Source organism: Channa argus, chromosome 6 (assembly GCF_033026475.1).
Source record: "Channa argus isolate prfri chromosome 6, Channa argus male v1.0, whole genome shotgun sequence".
Taxonomy (NCBI): Eukaryota; Metazoa; Chordata; class Actinopteri; order Anabantiformes; family Channidae; genus Channa; species Channa argus.
In genome coordinates, this window is record NC_090202.1 from 14,842,334 (window position 1) to 14,862,480 (window position 20,147).

Below are 20,147 nucleotides of genomic sequence, written 5' to 3' on the forward strand. Positions count from 1 at the left end.
CTCCCATCATGTGGGTAGTTAAAAATGACAAACAAAATAGGAAGATGTGCTAAAACATTACAAATACACCAATCCCATTAATACAGACTACACACGTTGTATTAATTTCACAGTGACATTTAAATAAAATGTTATTTCTGTTGTTCATCTTATTTTTTTTTTATCATAACCTGTGATCAATATTTATACTGCATATAACTAGTATTTCTGCTTTCTCAATCAAAAAAAATTAGACATGAAACAGTGAACGCTATAGTTATTTTTAACTTTTAATACGAAAGCTCATATGGGAAGACAAAGTCAGTAATTGATTCAAAACTAAAATCCCTCAGTCACAAGAATAACATAACATTGCATTTTCAGACTTTTTTCACTCTGATATTAGTGGACATCAGATATTAGTGGACTTTTTTCTTTTATTAAATATTATACAGTACCCCTTGTTGCAGCAAAATAAATTAGGTGGGTTTTTATTTGCCTTGGATCAGTCAAGACCATTACCATTCTGTTTTTACACCGTGAGGCCCCCTCACTCCATGGGGAAAAACCTCAGAATGCAATTGGGTTGCATTTCTACAAAATATCCACAAGATGGCTGTACAGAACAGTCTAACAATAATTTGAAAGCTATGAATCTGAAAATCAATTACAATTTTATTTTTCTAGAGCTCATATTAACACTTGAAAATGTGCATGTAGGAACTTGATAGGACATTACTAATATTGTTAAAGCTAACTAGTCTAAAGTGTGACATAGCCTCATAATAGCGAATAGAATGTGAGTGGACATCACAGTGCTTGTTTGTAATACAGTATACTTTAATAATTTTCCTGCACATTACATTATAAATAAACACAAATTATCCAAAATATCCCTTAATAAGTGACTGTACTCATTATTGCATTTTACAGTGGATGAATGGAGCAACATATTCCAATAAAGACACAGTGATACTCAACAGCGGTTGTAGTTTCATTTTATTTTCAGTATGTATTTTTAACAAGTCAGGTTTGAGGTGCATAGTCATGAAGAGAGCATGAGCAACATGTTCACAAACTCAAACAGCTCACCATTCAGAGCGAATTGGATCCAGGAGACAAGGGGTTGCTGATTTGTTGTGTGTGTGTGTAGGTGTGAATGGAAGCAAAGGTCATAAATTACATACATAAATTTGCTGTTGCACTATAAAAGTCTATAATTTGTGTCAATAGCCTTGAATAGCGTAAAATAAAAAGCAGATATATGTGAATTTCTTCACAATTTGTTACAGAAATTATATGTACAAAATTATGTTCCTGGCTAAATGTGTGAAAGGTTTTGTTCATTTTTTCTTTTCAAATGCAGGACTGCAATTAGACAATTCAGAAAGATCAGTGTCAGCATGTGCTTATAATTCAAATCTGGAGCTATTTATCCAGCCATAGACTATAAGATCATTTGTTTCAAGAGCTACACGAAGCAGTTTGTAAAGTTGACACACAATATGTCACAATATGCATAACTTTGCCATCACCAATAATAATTTTATCAAAGTTCACAATGGAAACATCTGTCTCTGCCAAAATAAGAACATATGCTCACATTTGATGTCATTTTACTTCTTCCCCCCTACAATGTAAAGTTTACTTTTTTTTGCAGAATTAAAGTGGTTTGATCTTTTGATCTGTGTGGAATGTGGGAAGCAGAGCGCAGACGTCAAATCTTGGCTTGGCAGTGTGAGTTTTCAGCCAGTAGAAATACAGAAGTAGTACCTATAGAGCAATATCAAATACTATTTAGTACTAAAATGCCATTAATACAGTGGTAGACATGTTTTAGGTGTGTTGTATGTCATATATAGTAATACGTAGTATTGTAACAAACGCAGACACGAGACTCTTGGATTGGCAGTATGAGTTTCAGCTGCTCTGGCAGTAAGAGCAATACTAACTTTAAAGAATCATAGTGGTCAATCAGAGCTCCCGACACATTTCTTTCTAGTGAATGTCATGGTAACACTGACACTATATGTAACTACAGCTAACTATAGCTGTATGTGGGAGTGAATTGAAGAATCCTTGTTTTTATTTTATAAACTCTTATATATCATCTCGAAATTGTGTAAACTTCCATATTAAATGTGTATAAAATCAGCATTGAGATTAAAATTATAAGCACAACTGCAATGTAGTTAAATTAGTAGCACAATATAAAGAAATTAGTAACTGTGCAAACAAGTTACTTAATTCATGGTCTTAATTTAGTAATTCTTGCTATTGATTTATATTCTTCTCTATTTGTCATTGGACAGCTGCTTTCAAGCTCCGTCTTTTTGTCTTTTGCAGGTCAAAGCCACAACTTGATCAGGAGCATAGCTGTGGACTGTAAGTTAACTGGTGCTTTAACACACAGGATGATATCTGTCAGGCTTTTTTCCCAAATCCATTTTGACATTGGTCCATAAATATTTGTTATGTGCGTAAAAGTTGACATTATTTGCTTTCAGTTCATTGAGGCACACACATACATAGACAAACACAGACACAACACACAGACACAACACACACACACAGACACAAACACACACACATACAGAGACAAAAATCTCACCCAAATTACAAACCATGTATGTAGCATATTTCCCAATGGTGATGATAAGTTAATAGGGTTAATAAACAGTCCATTTAGTGTTAATGGGAAATCACTTCAGCCATCAGACAGCAGTGGGAATGATTCTCCAAAGGAAGGCATGTGCTACACAACTGCTATAACTTCACTATTTTTATGATTATGTGATAATTAATGTGATTACTTATCACATCGTGGAATGGGTCTGGATTTAATGGTAAATGACAAAGTATAAATATCCTACTTAACTAATTTTCGCCAATAGAGCTCAAATTACTAAATTGAGAGCATAAATTAAGTAATTTGTTTCATAATTCATTAGTGTTTTTTTAAGTGCATGTTATGTGTATCATCAGTATCCAGTAGAGTCTCCATACTGTATTTACTGTGCTGTATTGTGCCATCATAGCGAACCATTCTGTACTGTACAGGGCAGCAATCACTGCGTGCAGCTGAATGACCTCAGGACTCAAATATTTCTTAGAGAAAGTTGGACAAATCACAATGTAGCATGGAGAAAATCATATTTTGAAAAATTTACAGCTGCCATTGCTTGTGATGATTTCATAGCCAAGTAGAATTTCACAGGGTTTAAAAGGCAGGTGTTTCACAACAAGATGTAGACTACTTTCATGAAGCATTTTTTTGAACACTTAAAACATTCTCACATGTCTGTGTCTGGTTTGCTGGAAGAATTTTGATATGACGCTATTTCACTTGGTCAGTAGGTTTAGTTCTAGGAAATACATTTATACTGGCGGGGCATGTCACAAGTAAGAAACTCTCCAAAAATTGGGAAAAAGATTAATGTGGCTGACTAAAGAAAACAATTAAAATTAGGTTAAGAATTACAGAAAAAGTAGACTAAACAATGGTCACTTTGGGCACAAAGTGGCATCGCAATCCCTATATGAGATCACCTAGTTGTTATGCTATGTCTGGGTTAAAGGTATGGGAGAAGAAATGTACACAAACTGACTGATCAACAGTTTCCACAATATTGCTTTTCGCTGCAGGAAGACTTTGGATGTGCATATGGATCTTTGAAGGGTCTGTGCATGACTAGTTGGAGGAGGGTGTGTGTGTGTGATGATGAGTAGTGCTTCCTTATATCCAGAACACTCACAGTTTTACAACACAACATAAATACTGTATCACTTCAAACACTGAATAGTTACAATTTCAGCAGTTAAGACATTGTTCACTAAATACTAACAATAGTACATGACACATATCAGTCACTGCCTCGTTAGTATGAACATGAGCAGTCTGGGTCCCATTTATGCCTAGCGCTAAAATTCCATTTGAAATACTGTAAGACACTTGCTTGAAGAGCAACATTTCAAACCAGCATATGGCTCAGTGTGGTGTTTTATGCTTATGAGGCATCCGCATTGTCTGTATATTGAATGAAATCTAATTGCATGACTCAATTTAGGAGGCAGACTGAGACACATTTATCTAGATGATATTCCAGGAAATCCATATATCTCTCTCAGTCATTCATTACAGCCCACTGTCATGTCTTTGCATAACATCATTCTGCATATTGTTGCCAGCTAGAACCTACTCCAAAACCAAAATGGCAAATCACAAGTGTTCAGGACATACTCAAAGTACTAATAATGCCCGCTGTGTGTTTAACCACAACCCTTGTTGCAACCATCAAACACAGAAAATGTAATGCATTTGTTTAGCCAAGCCAAGCCAACTTGGTTTAAAACAATACAAGAGCCTGGTTGTTTGCACTGGCATTTTGTAGATGCCAGATAGAAGTCAAATTTTAGTCAGGATTTTTCATGTGGTCTTTTCCCCAAAAGGCCCCATGTTACACTATTAAATGCAAATAATATATTGTCAAATTATACTGCATCATAATTAAAATTACATGAAACAACTAGATGCAGATAGCCACAAGAAAATTAGGACTGTTATTTTTATTAATATCTCATGAACAGCTCTAATATGTTTTCAGTTTGCCAGATTTTTGTGTCTGGGTAACAACTTACTTGTTTACAGGAATAATTAGAATTCTTTTGTATTTTTATTCTTGGTCAATAAAATGGAGGGATCAGAGGTGTTTTACAATATACCTCAGAACTCTTGCTCTTCTTATGCGTCTAACATCTGCTTAGGGAATTTTATGCCAAGTGTAAATGGGACCTAAAACAGATTGATCTGAACAGATAAATCTGTCTAATGTAGATACTATATGAACCTAATGCAGATACATTAGTCCAACTGAGATACATTAGTACAGTGTACATACATACATCAGTACAATGAACAGTGTCTTGGACAGACAGAGTTGCCATCACAGCTAGTCCAGACACATCTTTAAAGTGCCTTAAAACAGGTTATTGCATAATCTGATGTCTGTCTTATTGCTTCCACTGAAAGCAAGAAGGGAAGTGCACTCCAGTATTAGAGAGCAACAGGCTGACAGAAGTGGACAATTAGAAAAATAAAAGGCAATCTTCTCAAAAAGCTCTTTTCCAGTGACAACATGTAGTTGGACAACGCTAAAACCAGTTTTGACACAATGTGAGATGCTCAGTCAAACATGACAAACATGATTTTTTTCTGGTAACACATTATAATAGAATGGTGACTGTAAAATCTTTTCCCACCATGCAGCCAGCCTGAACAGTGTCAAAGTGCTGTTTTGTTTGTATGCAATGCCAGTGTATTGTACTGCACTCTGGTACAGTATCAAAGTGGCTGTAAGTATGTGAGCACATGTTTAGGCGTATATGTATGCATATATGTGTGTGCCTATGTTTGTGAGCTGCTTTCAGCTGTTGTAACTATTTAAGCTATGTATGCGGGTGTGGCAGGGCACATCTGCAAGCTACACAGAAATTACCTTATAGTTGGAGAGAGAGCAAGCTGTTGTGTCCAGTGGGCATCTACCATCCATGTTGCCTTTAATGGGATGTAATAGAAAACTGATACTATAAAGGCTTTGTTGACAATTCCTAGGTCTTTTTATTCTTAAGGAAAATGTGTTTAGTACTTAAATGTTACATTGTTTAAATTGAACATGTCCCACCATTTAAATTTGTATTATTTGAGTATTTGCTTTCCCTTTACAAATTTTCTCCCAAAAAACTCTCAGGACCCTTTAAACGAGATTTTCTAGTGCTAAGACACTAAAAACTAAAACTTTTCCCAAAAGTTGTTAGTTACAGTCACAGCAAGTTCTTGCTAGTTCATCTAAAGTCTGAACTCAATAAAACACTGAAAGTACAGCATTGATTGTTACACAGAAAAAGATTATTTGGAAAGAAATTAATCATTGACCTATTGGGATATTCACTTATATGAAATATATTTTTTGTAAATCTTTCAAATATGCCTTTGGGCAATATCTAACATACATTCCTTGACAGTCTTTACAGTCTTTAGCAGTAATCTGCCTCAGTGCTGTGCTGTCTATATGCACTTATTTGGACTGCCTAAGCACAATTATAAAGGAAAATATGTGTACTGTATTGTTCAAGAGTTTTCTTATGATTGGAGATTTGTATTGGAAGATAGACAGAGTAAGCATAAAAGTGTGCAAATGTACAAGTGAATTGGTATCCAGAGCATTGCATGCTGTACATGCAGTACATTGCTCTTCAAAGCTATTCTGCTGATGTCCTCTTAAGCAAAATGCAAATTTCTCTTTTGCCTCTATCAGAGTTTTTCTATTCCACAATTAAAATTTAGAGTTTCTAAAAGTTCTTTAAAGTTGGATAAACTGTAAACTGTCCTTCACCTTTCCTTTGCTCCAATTACCTGCAAACCATTACAAGTCACTTTTCATCGCCCTGCCCTTGGTAAAGGGTTAAGAAAAGGTGTAGCAGTGTCTAGAGGTGCTTATTGAGCACTGACAGAGCCTGACAGAGTCAGTTGAGGTTGATGTGTAGGGTTAAATGGGACCATACAGAGACACACAGAAATGTTCCTCTACTGTGATGCTAGACACCATATACTTATATGAAGTTATATAAAAGGCGCACATGCTAAAAATGCATTGGTAATTAGTCATAAGCAGCATGATTAAGTTCATTCCTTTCTATAGGGAGCTGGGTAGTCTGGGGATTGTCTTTGATGAGGGTTAGGGTTTGTAGTTTTTTATACATTTTCTGTGTTTTTATTCTCCCACCAGCAGAGGGAGCAGAAGCAGAACAGGCACCTGTGTTTCATCTAAAGCAAAACAATAAAACCAGTGCAGATCTGGATCCTTCAGTCACCCAGGGAAGCCCACTTGTCTGTCTTAGTATGTCAGTATGTAAGTACTGTAAGTACAGGATCTGCTGTCAGCATTGGTGCACCAATCACCACAATGTGTCAAACCTGGGACAATCTGTAATTGTGAAAGCTGACGTTAAGGTCAAAGGTTAGATCAGGACAAAAAGGTAAGGAACAAAAGCTACAAACACATATAGTAAGTATGACTAATGTATGTTCACTTAAATATATAAATACATCTCAAATGCATTTGTGTCAGGATGAATTTCAGCAGTTTTGAGCTGTTTTTAAGATGGTCCCATTGCAGTTACATTTTGCTAATAGATTGTGGCATCTGTGTGTGTGTTTGTGTGTGCGCCCCTCAGTCATGTTCTTTGGGTCCAACTTTAACTATTTTGTGGATATAATAACAATTTAGCATCTGCTTTGTGCAAACACTTCCTTCAAAGTGACAGAATAGTTAGTATTATTTGTAGGATATAGTAATTTAAAGGGTTAAAAAAAAAGTCATACCTTGAATATGAAAAGAAAAAATTTGATGACAGAGTCAGAACTGAAGAGATCAGATTCAGTTCAGTTAGATGTGAAACACAATGTCAGCAGAATTCAGTAACGTGATCGTATAGCATACCTGTGTAACAAATGGGCTGCCATGTTGGTGAGAGAATGATCCAGGCATATGCAGTTTTCACACTTTCCAAAAACTCAAGCATGATTTAAAATAGACATATACATGTTGTATTAATTAGCCACTAGTAAGATAAAACAGTCCGCTGCTAACAGCATTTTCTCTGAGCATGTACATTTGTCTAACATATATACAAACATACAGACATACTTTGCATTTGGCTCATGCCTTTGGTGTCCCTTTGTTGTCAGTTTTGGCTCCTGAAAGTCCATTTTCTGTATTGTCATTCCCTGAGGAGCTCACCAGGCACTCTTTACTGCAGGGGACAGAAAAAAAAATATTTTTTTAATTTAAAGCACATGGTTGAGAACTCACATAAAACCTGAAAATTGATACCACCCCAACATTTTATAACATACAAATAATAATAATAATCCCATACTATGTATCTATCTCTATCTCTCTCCAGATAGACATAAAAATTACACATAGGCATTCAATTCAGCTTTTTTAGATTTACATTATTAAACTCCAGTATTGAAGGCCATTTTCTGCCTCTGTTCTGTGAAATTTCAAAGCACTCTGCAAAGCCTATGGCAATTACACAGCTTGACTATGCTGCATTACTTGAGTTTGGGCTCACACTATCATAAAATAACATCTCAAAACTCAAATGTGTATTAGCCAAAAAGTATATGCAAGTCACAATGTGAAAGAAGAGTCAGAGGTTGAATACCTCAATGGGAAATCAGTGGTGTAACAAAATTTGAAAGGCACTATTTGAGTCATTGGGCCAAGCTCTTAGCAAATAATGGGCAATATGAGTGAATCATGTGAGCAACCTATGTATGTGCCAATAAATGATTATTTTGTTAACTACAAGTAGCCAAAAATCATCAGTTTTTTAAAAATCAGTTTACATTGGAACACAGACAAGAACATTCAATTACTGTATGTCAGTCCACGAAATAAAAGGGGCCCTGAATTAGGGCCAAAGGTTTACATCCCCTCCTTCATGACCACATGTGCAAGACACTAAACTGCCAACAGCCCATCCCCATTGCGAGCATTAGGGAGGGTTGTGTCAGGAAGGACATCCAGCGTAAAAAGTGTGCTCAATTAACATGGAGACTAATGATCTGCTGTGGAGACTCTGAACTCACAGGATAAGCCGAAAGGGCAGAAAAAAAAAATTAAAGAAGTCATAGTACAATATACTAGCACATCCAAGTGGCAAGCGCAGGAAATAATGTATAACAAGCTTATCACTATCTTTAATTATGTTCTTAATTTGTCCTAGGTGTGCTTTTCACCATAGTCAGTGATCTACCTACTTCTTCTCATCTCCCTTCAGCAGGAAGTGAACAACCAAGGCCTTTATCACCATGACAATGATAACTAAACCAATGACTCCACCGAGCACAGAGACAATGATGACTGTCAACGTATTGTCAACCTCCTTCACTGCAAAAGTGGAGAGAAAGGGAAAAAGGTTGTGAGGGAGAGGAAAAAAATAGAAAAAAGGTTTGAAGCTGTATTTTTTTGTTAGGTGTGTGCATGTGTGACCTACTTTGGTCCACTACTATAAGAGTAAAGATGGCACTGTGGTTGCGATTCTTCTCTTTTGGGTTTTTGGCAAAACAGATGTACTCTCCTTGATCTTCAAAGGTGATGTTCCACAGCAGGATGGAGATGTTGTTGCTCTTCGAGGAGCCAACAAACTCCACACGTTCATGGTCCACATTGACCTTTGGCTCCACACCTTCCATTGGGATCTCTGCATCACACAACTATGCAAACACATACAGTATTCACATACAGTAGCTACATAGAAAGGTAGTTAGTTTCCATGGTAACGTTTATCTTGTAAATGTGACACACCAAATGCTTGCATATTTGTGTGTTCATGTGCACATTGTACCTTGCGCATGGTTCCATTGTCATTATAGTGCCAGTTAAAATAGAGGTTTTTGATGCCAATACATGAGGAGTAGGTGCATGGGAGCAGAACTGTAGATCCATTCATTGCTTCAACTGACGACACTTTACCTGTTGAGACCTCCAGTCCACCAACACTCCATATGCCTAAGCCACAAGAGAAAGTAAATGATGATGAAATCTAAATAGAAAAGCACATATTATGACAGATCAAAAGCAGCACTCTAAACAGAAGTCATAGGGTCAGTTATAGTTCGGGTTATTTTACTTTTATACCATTTGTAGGTCTGAAAGTGACAAAGCATAACGTAACGGTTTTAAAGTGGGACTTTAGGGTTTTGTTCAGCTAAGGTTGCTGGAAAACATCAGTGCAAGTTATGAGTAATGGTATGGCAGTGTTGGCTTGCTTACTGTAAATACAGACATGATGTCATTTAATTTTCCAAATGATTTTGCACCATTCACATCACTAGTTAATCAAATGTCTGTTCTTTTTTTTACTTTAGACTTAGAGAGATCATGTCATCATTTTTTTTTCTAGTTGGACAGCCATAACTTTCAAAATACAATGACCTACTGTTTTATTCTAGGAAACCCATGTTCTTATTCAGAGCCAACAACAGTTCCATCAGATGAGCTGACTTCCTGCCACCCTACTTATTCACAGCTTTTTGCACAGTCTCTGTAATTACACACCATCAGTGATTGTAGAGCACATGTGAAGCAAGGACGAAATGTGAAAAATATGTAGCTGGAGATAGAATGCCACTGAATTTTATGACAATCCTTTTTAAACATGATACAATATGTGATTTGGAAATATTAACTACATTGCATGACGCATAAGTCACAAACTATAAATTATATACACTCAATACCTGAAACATGAATACCTGCCTTTTCTGTAACCTCAAAAACCTGAATATAGACCCTGATTTTGTACGCATTTTTCAATCAATGCAAGTGAGATGTCACTGGCAGGGTGCTGCAAACCTGAAGTCATCACAAGTACATTATGACTTGTTTTCACGCTTATAAACGTTTTTTAAGAACACCATTTCCAGAACAGTTGGGTTTTTATTTCTACAAAAAAAGAGTAAAATAATTGATTTGTTAATTTGTTTAAATGTTTATTACAAAAGATACTGTAAAATATTCCAGTAAAATCATTCTAAATGATTGCTAACCATAATTGAAGAGGTGAAGTCAGTCATCTGTTCAAAAAGAATACTTTTGAGAGCAGGATCGCAAAGAATTCTTTGTCTTTCGCTATCTACACGTCATAGTATTTTGAGAAGTTTCAGGGACTCCAGGGAAATCACATAAATGCAAGGACAGCAACTTGCTGAATGTGTATCAAGCCCTCATGCAGCATTGTACAAGAGACTGTCAAACTTCCATGATGAGTATAGTCACATCCCAGAACCAAATTGTCCAGGCCCATGATGGCACAGATCTGGCAGACCAGAAGAAATAATCCATCCGAATCCAAATCCAAAAGTGCACTTTTCCTGGGAAGTCAGTAGATGTTTCAAAAGGACAATGCCAGTCGTTATTCTGCATGTGCTACAGCAGCGTGGCTTTATAGACAAAGCGTGCATGTGTTTGACTGGTCTGCCCGGAGTCCAGATATGTCCCCTATTGAAAATGTGCAGCTCATCATAAAGAGAACACTCGGACGACAAGTATGGGCAGACATTCCAGCTGAAAACGGTAACAATTAGTGTGATCATGTTTTAAAAAAAATATGAAAGCGTGTAATTTACAGGAAAGTTGAAGAAGTTGTAAACATGGCCCTGTTCCATCTATTCCTGCAGATGCGTTGCAGGTTTTGTGCTCTAAATGTGCTTTAAAACCTAATGAGCCATGCAAGTCCATGCTTCACACAAGACCCCTAAAGGTGTCCTCTTTTGTCTGCCACAAGAACCCCAAAAGAACAGTTGTTCTGAAGAACCAGTTGTCCAGGTATCACAGTTTGGTCAAGGTCGCTCAGATCCTTATGCTGTCCAATCTTCAAAACCGACTAATATTTGCCGCCTAAAATATCTTCCCCGATGACAGATGTCGCTGTAACTAGATAATGTGCTTTCAGTTCACCTGTCAGTGTCCATAAAGTCCATAAATGAGACATGTTTATGAAGAGCATTTTCTTGTAATTATTTGCACCAATTGCTTCAATATAGTTGTTGAATATGAAACTATCATACATATGTCATATTGGAGATTATAGGAATATTTTAGGAGGCTGATTGTTTTTAGGTATAAATACTGCTTAAAGAATTTAAAATAGTTTAAAGGTAATGTTTTAAACAAACACTGAACTTGTTTTAAGATCATTTCAGTTTAAATTTACTGAGCCTATTGACATTTATTAAATGACATTAGCAGGAGTTTTAAATATATGAAATTTACACTCACTTTTAACCCCAATGCATTCAGACTGATATCACAGTCACAGGTCTGTGCATTACATGATTAATTAAAGTGTCTGCTGTCATAGAGACTTTGTCCTTGTCAGATTAAAGTTAAATAATTAGACCTTTAAATTTAAGCCCTTTCTCATTTATATATGAGATAAAAGTCAGACAGAAATGACAGATTTACTCAGAATTAAATGAAATTGTGTCCATTTTCACATTTGAAAATTTGTCAAACAGATTTGGACATATGTCCTTACCAGCATCACACACTGAGTAGAAATGGTGACTTTGCTCTTATTTACTGTTTCCATGGTGAATCCTAGTTTCTGAGCTCTATTGATGATGGTTTATAGTGATTGTGCACATGCTCAGCTCGGAGTGAACAAACACAGAGTTGTCTAAACTGACTCAGCTTTATGGAAACTGTTATTTCTAAGTTTCCCCTCTGAGGGTTTGTCAACCCACAGTTCAGGTTTAACCTCAGTTTGTTAAACCTGCTCCCTGAAATGCCCCCTGGTGTTTCTCACACACTTAGCGTCTATTTATAAACACTCTTTCTCACTGATCTGCTCAGTATCACATTGCACTTGGACATGGCACAAATAGTGTTAGAGCACATGTATGCTTATGTGTATGTGTTTGTGAAAAACGTACATATATATGACAATTTAACATCACCTGCTCTGCAGTTCTGTGTAGTATTATGAAAACACAAGAACCCCACATGTAATTTTGGACATTCTTTGGTGTAAAGTGCTCTGGGCACAGTTTAATCAGGCAGGGTCATGTCTCATGCCTGGTATGTCACTATAAACATAAATGTCATGATGAGTCAGGGGGTAAAGATGTGGAAAATGGAATGACCATAAACAGATAATAAAGAACCTAAAAGGCCATGTGGTGCAGAACTGAATATAACATAATTTTGAGTTTTCTTTATTATCTCAGGTTAGACAGTAATTCTGCACACAAAGGTCAATACAGTCAAACCTCACTTGGTCAAAATTTACTGTAATTTCAGTATGTTTCAGTATTTCAGTATGGAATACTGGTGATCAATGGGGAAAAGGTCACAGGTGGTCAGCAGAGGACCAAATGCAGCCCAGGAGCTGTGCTATGCATGAATTCTCTTTACTTTTTAAATCACTGATTAGTGTTTCAGGTATACAGTAGGAAGTATGAGACAAATATAAGTCTGCCTCCAGCCTTAGAAAATAGTTTCTACAGTAGTAACTTTAATTTTTAATGATCTTCATGAGGCTTCAATATATACAATATGCCAGAATACTCACCAAAACATTTAGCAACTATAAATACATCAATTTAAAGCATAGCATATTGCATTAAGTACATCATAATACTGTATTCTAAGGATATCTCAGTATGTTTGAATTGAATTTCTTGTTGGGTTTTCTTGAATTTCTTGACTACTCCTTTAATATTTTTTTCCCAACTCTGGGCATATTCTCTCTCTAATGGTTCTGTCTTACTTGCTCTTAGAACTTGTTCTTCAGTGACACTGGAACTAAAAAAGAAGAGGGTCAACAAGGGGACTGGGGAGCTGATTTGTGTATATTCATGTGTGTTGGGTGTGGCACAGAGGTGGACTCAATGACAGCTTAAAGAAACAACTTTCTGACTCGCTCAGTTTCCTTTAAACGTGTGCTATACTGTATGTACAATAATTAGAGCCTTTTTTAACCTGTATACTTAATTGCACTGTGATAGTGAGCATGGCTGTAACCACGAGGTCCAGAGGCAATGATGAAGCAAAATATAAAAAAGCTTCACCAATCTAACCGGTGTATGCAGTGTGGCTTTATCCATGCTGGAAGCAGAAGGGTCTTTTTCATATCTGGGAGGATTGTCCCCTGTGCCCTGAAATAGATATTGGACATCCCTCTGTTTTCTACTTTCCTGTTTATTTACTCTCTACCCTCCTGTAATCCCCTTATAAAGTATTTTTACAGTTTGTCTTGACAGCACTTGCAAATGCCTACATTGTATTAAAACATATGCTAGTTATGCGTGCTTGCTTGGAAGTGTCTGGTTACATATTTGGGAATGTGCGTGTATGTGCGTGCATAAGTAGTGGTGAATGTATTATTATTTTTAGCTCCACTATCAAATATCCCTTTGTCCCATTTGGGGAATATCAATAGCTAAATCATGGATGTGAGGATGCTAGATAAAGAGTGGCTAAGTGTGTGTGTCCTTGTTAGACTTTCAAGGTGATGTGTGTTTATTTTATTTTCAGGGAAGCCAGAGATTGACGGGTTAATGTATTTCCAGGTAAACCCATGGAGAACTGACAGAGAACACCATTTCTCTAATTGGGGTGGGGTGGTTGTCCTCTCCAAGGTGGAAGAGTGACAGTATAAAAAAATATTAATTTATTATTATTATATTATTATTATTATTGTTATTATCTTGGCTTCATTTTCTTTTTCCAAGGGGTTTGTTAGGAGAGAAAAGGGCATGCATATTCTGATAAACATGCTGCATAAAATTGAATATCCCAGCATTTTTTCATTCATGGTTTTCTTGAACTTGAGTGTCACCAGCAAAGTGCCTCATCTCCACACCGTCTATCATACCTTATTCTCCATGCTTTGCAGTGGGAAAAAAAGACTTCATGATATAACTTGGTTCTTCTTCTCTCAGTGTTAATACCTAGCCTCTAAAATCTCTATAACTACACTTCATATTTGCTAGGAGGAAATATTGTGATGTGGGGACACTATTGGGCATTACAACAAAATCAGGAAGTCTATGAGCAAAAGCATAGATCATCACTGCACCAGTACACCAGTTGCAGTAGTAGTACCTTACTTACAACGTATACAACTGTAGTAACACAGATGTTTTATTCCACTGTTTATTCATCCATTTCTATTCATTTGCCCTATGGAAATGATACCTCAGTTCCTATGGAACTACATGCACAAAGTCTCAAAAACCCATCTAGCTGAGCAACTAATATCAACCATTTTTAAGATCTGATCATCCTAAGGTTGGATGTTATTGACCTTGATGCCCTCAGCAACAAGTAAACATCACCTGTGACACCACCATGTGCTTCAGCCTTCACATGTGGAAACGGAATCATGAGAGCTGAAGCACAGTGCAGCAGATGCTGGTATGGAGTAATAAAACAGGTATAGATTTATTGTGACAGCAGTGAACCACCCACCCAGACGGGCATAAAAAACACAGAACCAAAAGGAGCAAAAGAGAAGGGTGCAGAGGCCATAGAAACTAGTTTAGAGATATCTAGATGGAGAGATTTTCCCAAACACAAGCTGGTATGGAACATGTAAATGAGACTAAGGACAGGAAATGTTTGGGAAGGTGCTTTGCAGAGGGCAATGTTCTGGTGTAATGTAAAGATCTAGTGGAAAAGTGTGGAATGACAGGGCAGCTAAAGGTAGTAAGATGGTATAGAAGTATAACTCACCAAGCAGCAGCGCAACTACCAGACCAGCATGAAATAAATCCCCTGATCTCTGTCGGCCAGAGACGCTTGAACCGGTGCTGTCCAGTGACGCCATGACACCCCTGGTCTGTCAGTCTGTGTTTTTGTCTGTCTATCTCTAGGTAGAGAAGCTGCTTCTTCTTCAGTCTGTTCTCTTCTCTGGCAGCCTGCTCAATCTGAGCCAAATCTGATCTATGCAAATATGTGTGTGTTTTTTTGTCTTATATGTCTCTGGAGCAAGCTGGGACTCTGAGCTGTGCAGCTGAAGGCAGAGTCTGAAGTCCTGCTCTCAGTCCCTCCCTCTTCTCTCCTCCTCTGCACTCTGTCCCAAGAATGAACAGGGGGAGGCAGTGCAAAGAAAAGAGGATAGATTTCTTCACAGCCCTCACTTCAGTCCAGATGTTTCAGAGGAAGCAGAGGACAAGACAGACTGAAGTATGCAGCAGTCTTCTTTCTTCTTGCCTTGCTCCCTTTCTGTCCTCTGTCGCTGTCTCTGGCGGACCCAGTGGTAATTATCCAGCAAAGCTGAGTGTGAGGCAAAAGGCAGAGAGAAGACGGGAGGCAGAGCTGTAGAGGCGTTGCTCCGTAGTGTCAAATAGCTCCACTGCTCCAGCAGCAACAGCCAGGGAGGCAGGCTGGCCAGCAAACCCCAGAGGGGGAGACATAGGCTGAAAGGGGGGGGAAGCACACGAGAGGCGCACAGAGATGCTGGACTACAGCCAGCAGCCAGGCAGCAAAAGCAGAAAGTGCGTGTCTCCCCAGCCGGCACAGGGAGGAATGAGCAAGAGAGGTACTGCAGAGGAAGAGGTGAAGAGAGAGGGAGAAGGAGTGAAGGAGGGAATAATGTGAACTAGGGAGGGAGGGTGATAACTGCTGCCACACACACACATATGCACCCAGCACAGCTGAGTCAGCCTTACTCTAGAGGGTTTCCAAGTCAGACACAGGCTCTTTACTCCTGACTTCACTGTATCTATTAATCCTGCCCCACATTGATACTAGTACGTTACCTCTATGTTTTCAGGATAATGCCTTTGTCGTGTCTACTGATGTCTGATGAAACTGTGCTTGATGTGGTCCACTGGCAAGTTTTCTATCAATTAAGTCATGTTTTATCTGCCTCTTTCCCTTTGCTTCTGTGTGTTATGGAGGAGCTTTTTTCATTAAAGAATACACTGTCAAGTTTGAAATGTGTCTGTAGTACAAATTCTTGTGTCATCTTTAAACTAGGATTATTTAATCGTAATTCATGTTGTTTAGTAAGTCCATTGTAGACAGCAGTGTGGGCAAATGTTCAATCTTTAAATGATATTGCACTGTTTTAAATTGTTTAAATTGTTTAAAATGTTGACAGGATTTGTATTGGATAATTGTCTGAAACTCAACAACTGTAGCTTTAACCAACGTTGTTAAAATAAAAATGTCGCACAATCTGATGCTCTACTTTTATTATAGACTCTTTCACACAGTCTTACTGTTTCTGAAGCGCGGTGTTTGTGAGCTAGACGGCTCAAGATTGGCTTGTCCTACGTCATCCTACACAGTATTGATATAGCAAGCACAGGCCATGGCATTGACCTGGGACTTTTATTCTGGTTGTCACAAACTGCTCCTACAGTTTACACGCTGCACAAACTGCCTGCAAGGCACACAGGGGCAGTATGGTGTCCTTCACACCTTCACAACACACCTATCATCAATCTCAACACAGCCTTCAACAAAGCACACTAGCAGTGAACAATCACAAAAGTTCACAACGTGAATTTGCAACCTGACCTCATTTACGGGATTCATGACTTCTTCATCATGGACCAACACGGTAAAAGTGCCACCACTATCCCAGGCCACATGCTCAGGGCCACGTCCAGAGTTCATTAGGTCATGAATGTGTCTGTAGCGTGAAACATAATGTACTCAAATATTGGATATTTTAGCCACTATGGACAAAATGCCAACCATATGACATCATGAATGCTAAACATTTTGCTTTAGGCGTGACACTTTAACTTGTGGCTTCGAGGCTGCAAAACCAATATGACCCTGTTTGGACATCACAGGTGGGAGCTGTGATGTTCAGAGTTTCAGCCTCTATAAAAATGAGTCACTACTCTGTTGAGCTGCTAGATAATGCCTGGCCATAGAGTAAGCAGTATTCCCTGTGTGACTAGCATTGCGGTGCTCAGCTACCCTGTCCCCAGTCTTCTTTTAGGTTGGCCTATATAGTAACGGCCACAGGGGCACTCAGGTAGTTAGAGCCTAGAATCTTTTTCTAAGCGACTATAGAGTGTTTCTTATTTGCCCATACTGGAAGTGTTAGTGTAAATGTCTTTGAAACACATTAGGGGCATTTTTGAGAGGTGACTGTGGCGCAGGAAGGTCAAGCAGTTGTCCACCAATCTTGCATTTGTAGGTTCAATACCCAGCTCCTGTGGTCACATGTTGAAGTGTCCTTGAGCAAGACACTGAACCCCAGCTTAGTTGGAGTTCACTGTAAGTGTAAATGGGTGATTAAGAAGCAGTGTAAAGCACTTTGAGTGCCAATAGGTAGAAAAGCCCTATATAAGTGCAGACCATTTACTCATACACTTCTTTTTAAATTGACACATTAATGTGAAAAAGCATGCAACACATTTCTGGGAGTAATTAAACAACTTGACCCACAACATGTGCTGGCAGCACGTCATGCTTTCTCGAGTTTTGCAACACTGTGGGTTGTAGATTATTCTGTGATCTGTGTTCTGTGTCAGTACATAATCTACAGCACAGAGTTTTTGGACTTAATAAGCAGGGTAATATATATATTTTTTTAGCCTTTTTGATTTATTGTGCATTTAATAGATTTAGTGTGTTTTTGGAAGAAAATGCAAATACATTGGCTGTATGATACATTTCTAACTAATCTAATATTTTAAAAAATACATGTAAATGGTAGTGACAAGTAGGTGTATTTCTCACTTATGTTCCTCCTCACCATTATCCAGTTGCATATGCACACAGATACATATCCACATTTGACATATGATCCATTTCTTTGCCTCTTTTGTAATTCGGTGATAGAGATAGTGGGATAGAGGGAGTATCCTAATGCAGCAAGCTATAGTGAAAGATTGATAGTAGAGGTAAATGCATGCGTACACACATGTATGAACAGAAGGAGAAGGACATGATAGGAGCACATGCACATTTACAGCAGTACGAAGTGACATGTGCGCACATGCACACACACCTGCCTCTGGACAGAGTGACCTTGGATGCTGTATATAGAAGGAACGTAGAACAAAAGCAGTCACTGCACTGAGCGGAGGACAAGAGAAGAGAATGTTAGAGATCAGAGGGGGTGAGAGTTTAAGAAGATGAGAGATAGGTATAGGAGGGAAGTAAGGAAGAGTGGACAGGGGAGAGGAAGAGAAGGTGAGGGACAACAGGAGCTAGGGGAGGAGAGATGACAGGAGGCAAAGGAGGGAGGTGAGATGGGGGTGGGGGGTGGAGGGTGGAGGATCTGTTTCTGGGACGGCCAAGGCAGTGAAATGCTGCAGTGAGACCACACAGCTGAGCCGGTCCGGACTCAGCTAGAGACACTGAGCTCTCAGCCTTTTTCTTCTCTCTTCTCTCACCTCCATATTCTCCCAACCTCCACTCTGATTAACCTTCTTCTCACCCTACACTTCGACCTGCTCTACCCCCTCCTCTTGCCTTTCTCTCTCTCACTCTTTGCACCAGTTTGTGAGTGAGCAGATTTCTGAAAGCATCCTGAGTGGAGGAGGACAAGTGGGGTCGGCCTCTCTCTGGCTCTCCTTTTCATCTGTACTCCCTTTTTATCATCTGTGCAGGTCAATCTCATTTCTATCATAACCATTTTCTTTTGCCTTGCTTTTGTTGATTTTTAAAAATATTGTTGCATGCTTGTAACTCTGTTCTGTCATTAGTTTTTATCTTCACGTCCCCCTTCATATTTTTTCAGTTTTTTAAATCTATTCTATTTAGTCCTCATGGTCTTTAAGGGCAAAACATCTATCCTCTGTCAGTGGGGTCCAGGGAACAGGCACAATCAAAAGGTGAGTCCTGTCCAAGTTAAGAGCAGGTTTGCAGACACACAGTCACAATTTCTTTGGAAGTTAGAGTTCTAAGTGCCAGACTTGAGTGCTAACATGTCTTGTGAAAGATTAGGTGTTGGACGTGTGCTGCTTCTCGCTGTGTTGTTTTGCTGACTGACTGTACGCTGTATCATCTCTGAATTTGTAAATGGACATTGTAATTGGAGAGTGCTTTGAAACTGTTTTTTTTTTTATGTTGGCAAAAGTTTGGCAAGGCGTGTGGTTGGTGTGAAGAAAGTTGAACTGATAAGATTAAAGTGTATGTGTTTGCATGCGTGCGCACATATTCATATTCTTTGATGTCTGCTGCGTCTATCAAATTACTACTTGCTATTTTATTGGCTTCATATACCAACAAGAAAGTTTCAGTAAATTTTAAATTGTGTTTTAGTACTTAAAATTCAATCACACTTTTCAACAAAATTGGTAACTTTTGTATTGTTTTATTTCAAACCAGTATTTAACTATGACCTCTATTTTTCTTGATTATGGTTTTTAGTAGGATGAAAACTGTGCCATATACTTTTTAGGCTGTGCAGACAGCACTCCTTGAAAAAAAAAAGCAGAGCACATCATTCAGTTCAGTGAGGTCACTTCTTGCCTGACGCAGTGGGGATGCTCAGCTGTTATTGCAATTCGTGACTGCAAACTGAATGGGTGCAAGCATGCAGGTTGCTTTGGAAAGTTTCAACTATTAAAATACCTAATGACCAACCCTGTTACCTCTATAACTTTTAACGTTATA

The 20,147-nt window shown here is 38.2% G+C and overlaps 1 protein-coding gene and 1 long non-coding RNA gene across 4 annotated transcripts in view; one reads left to right on the forward strand and one right to left on the reverse strand.

Moving 5' to 3' along the window:
• Positions 1-960: 960 nt before the first annotated feature.
• On the reverse strand, positions 961-16,163 carry LOC137128582 (sodium channel subunit beta-4-like). Its single transcript, XM_067506836.1, has 5 exons — positions 15,291-16,163; positions 9,397-9,560; positions 9,046-9,265; positions 8,810-8,939; positions 961-7,791 (listed from the first exon to the last, which is right to left on the reverse strand). Exons 1-5 carry the CDS (start codon positions 15,382-15,384, stop codon positions 7,698-7,700), a joined length of 702 nt encoding a protein of 233 aa, XP_067362937.1. The 5' UTR covers positions 15,385-16,163; the 3' UTR covers positions 961-7,697.
• Positions 16,164-18,813: 2,650 nt separating this feature from the next.
• The window catches only part of LOC137129495 (uncharacterized), a 74,409-nt gene continuing 73,075 nt past the window's right edge, over positions 18,814-20,147 (forward strand). For all 3 annotated transcript variants that reach the window (XR_010914720.1, XR_010914719.1, XR_010914721.1), the window contains exon 1: positions 18,814-19,363. This is a non-coding gene — a long non-coding RNA (uncharacterized lncRNA). The remainder of the gene's footprint in view (positions 19,364-20,147) is intronic.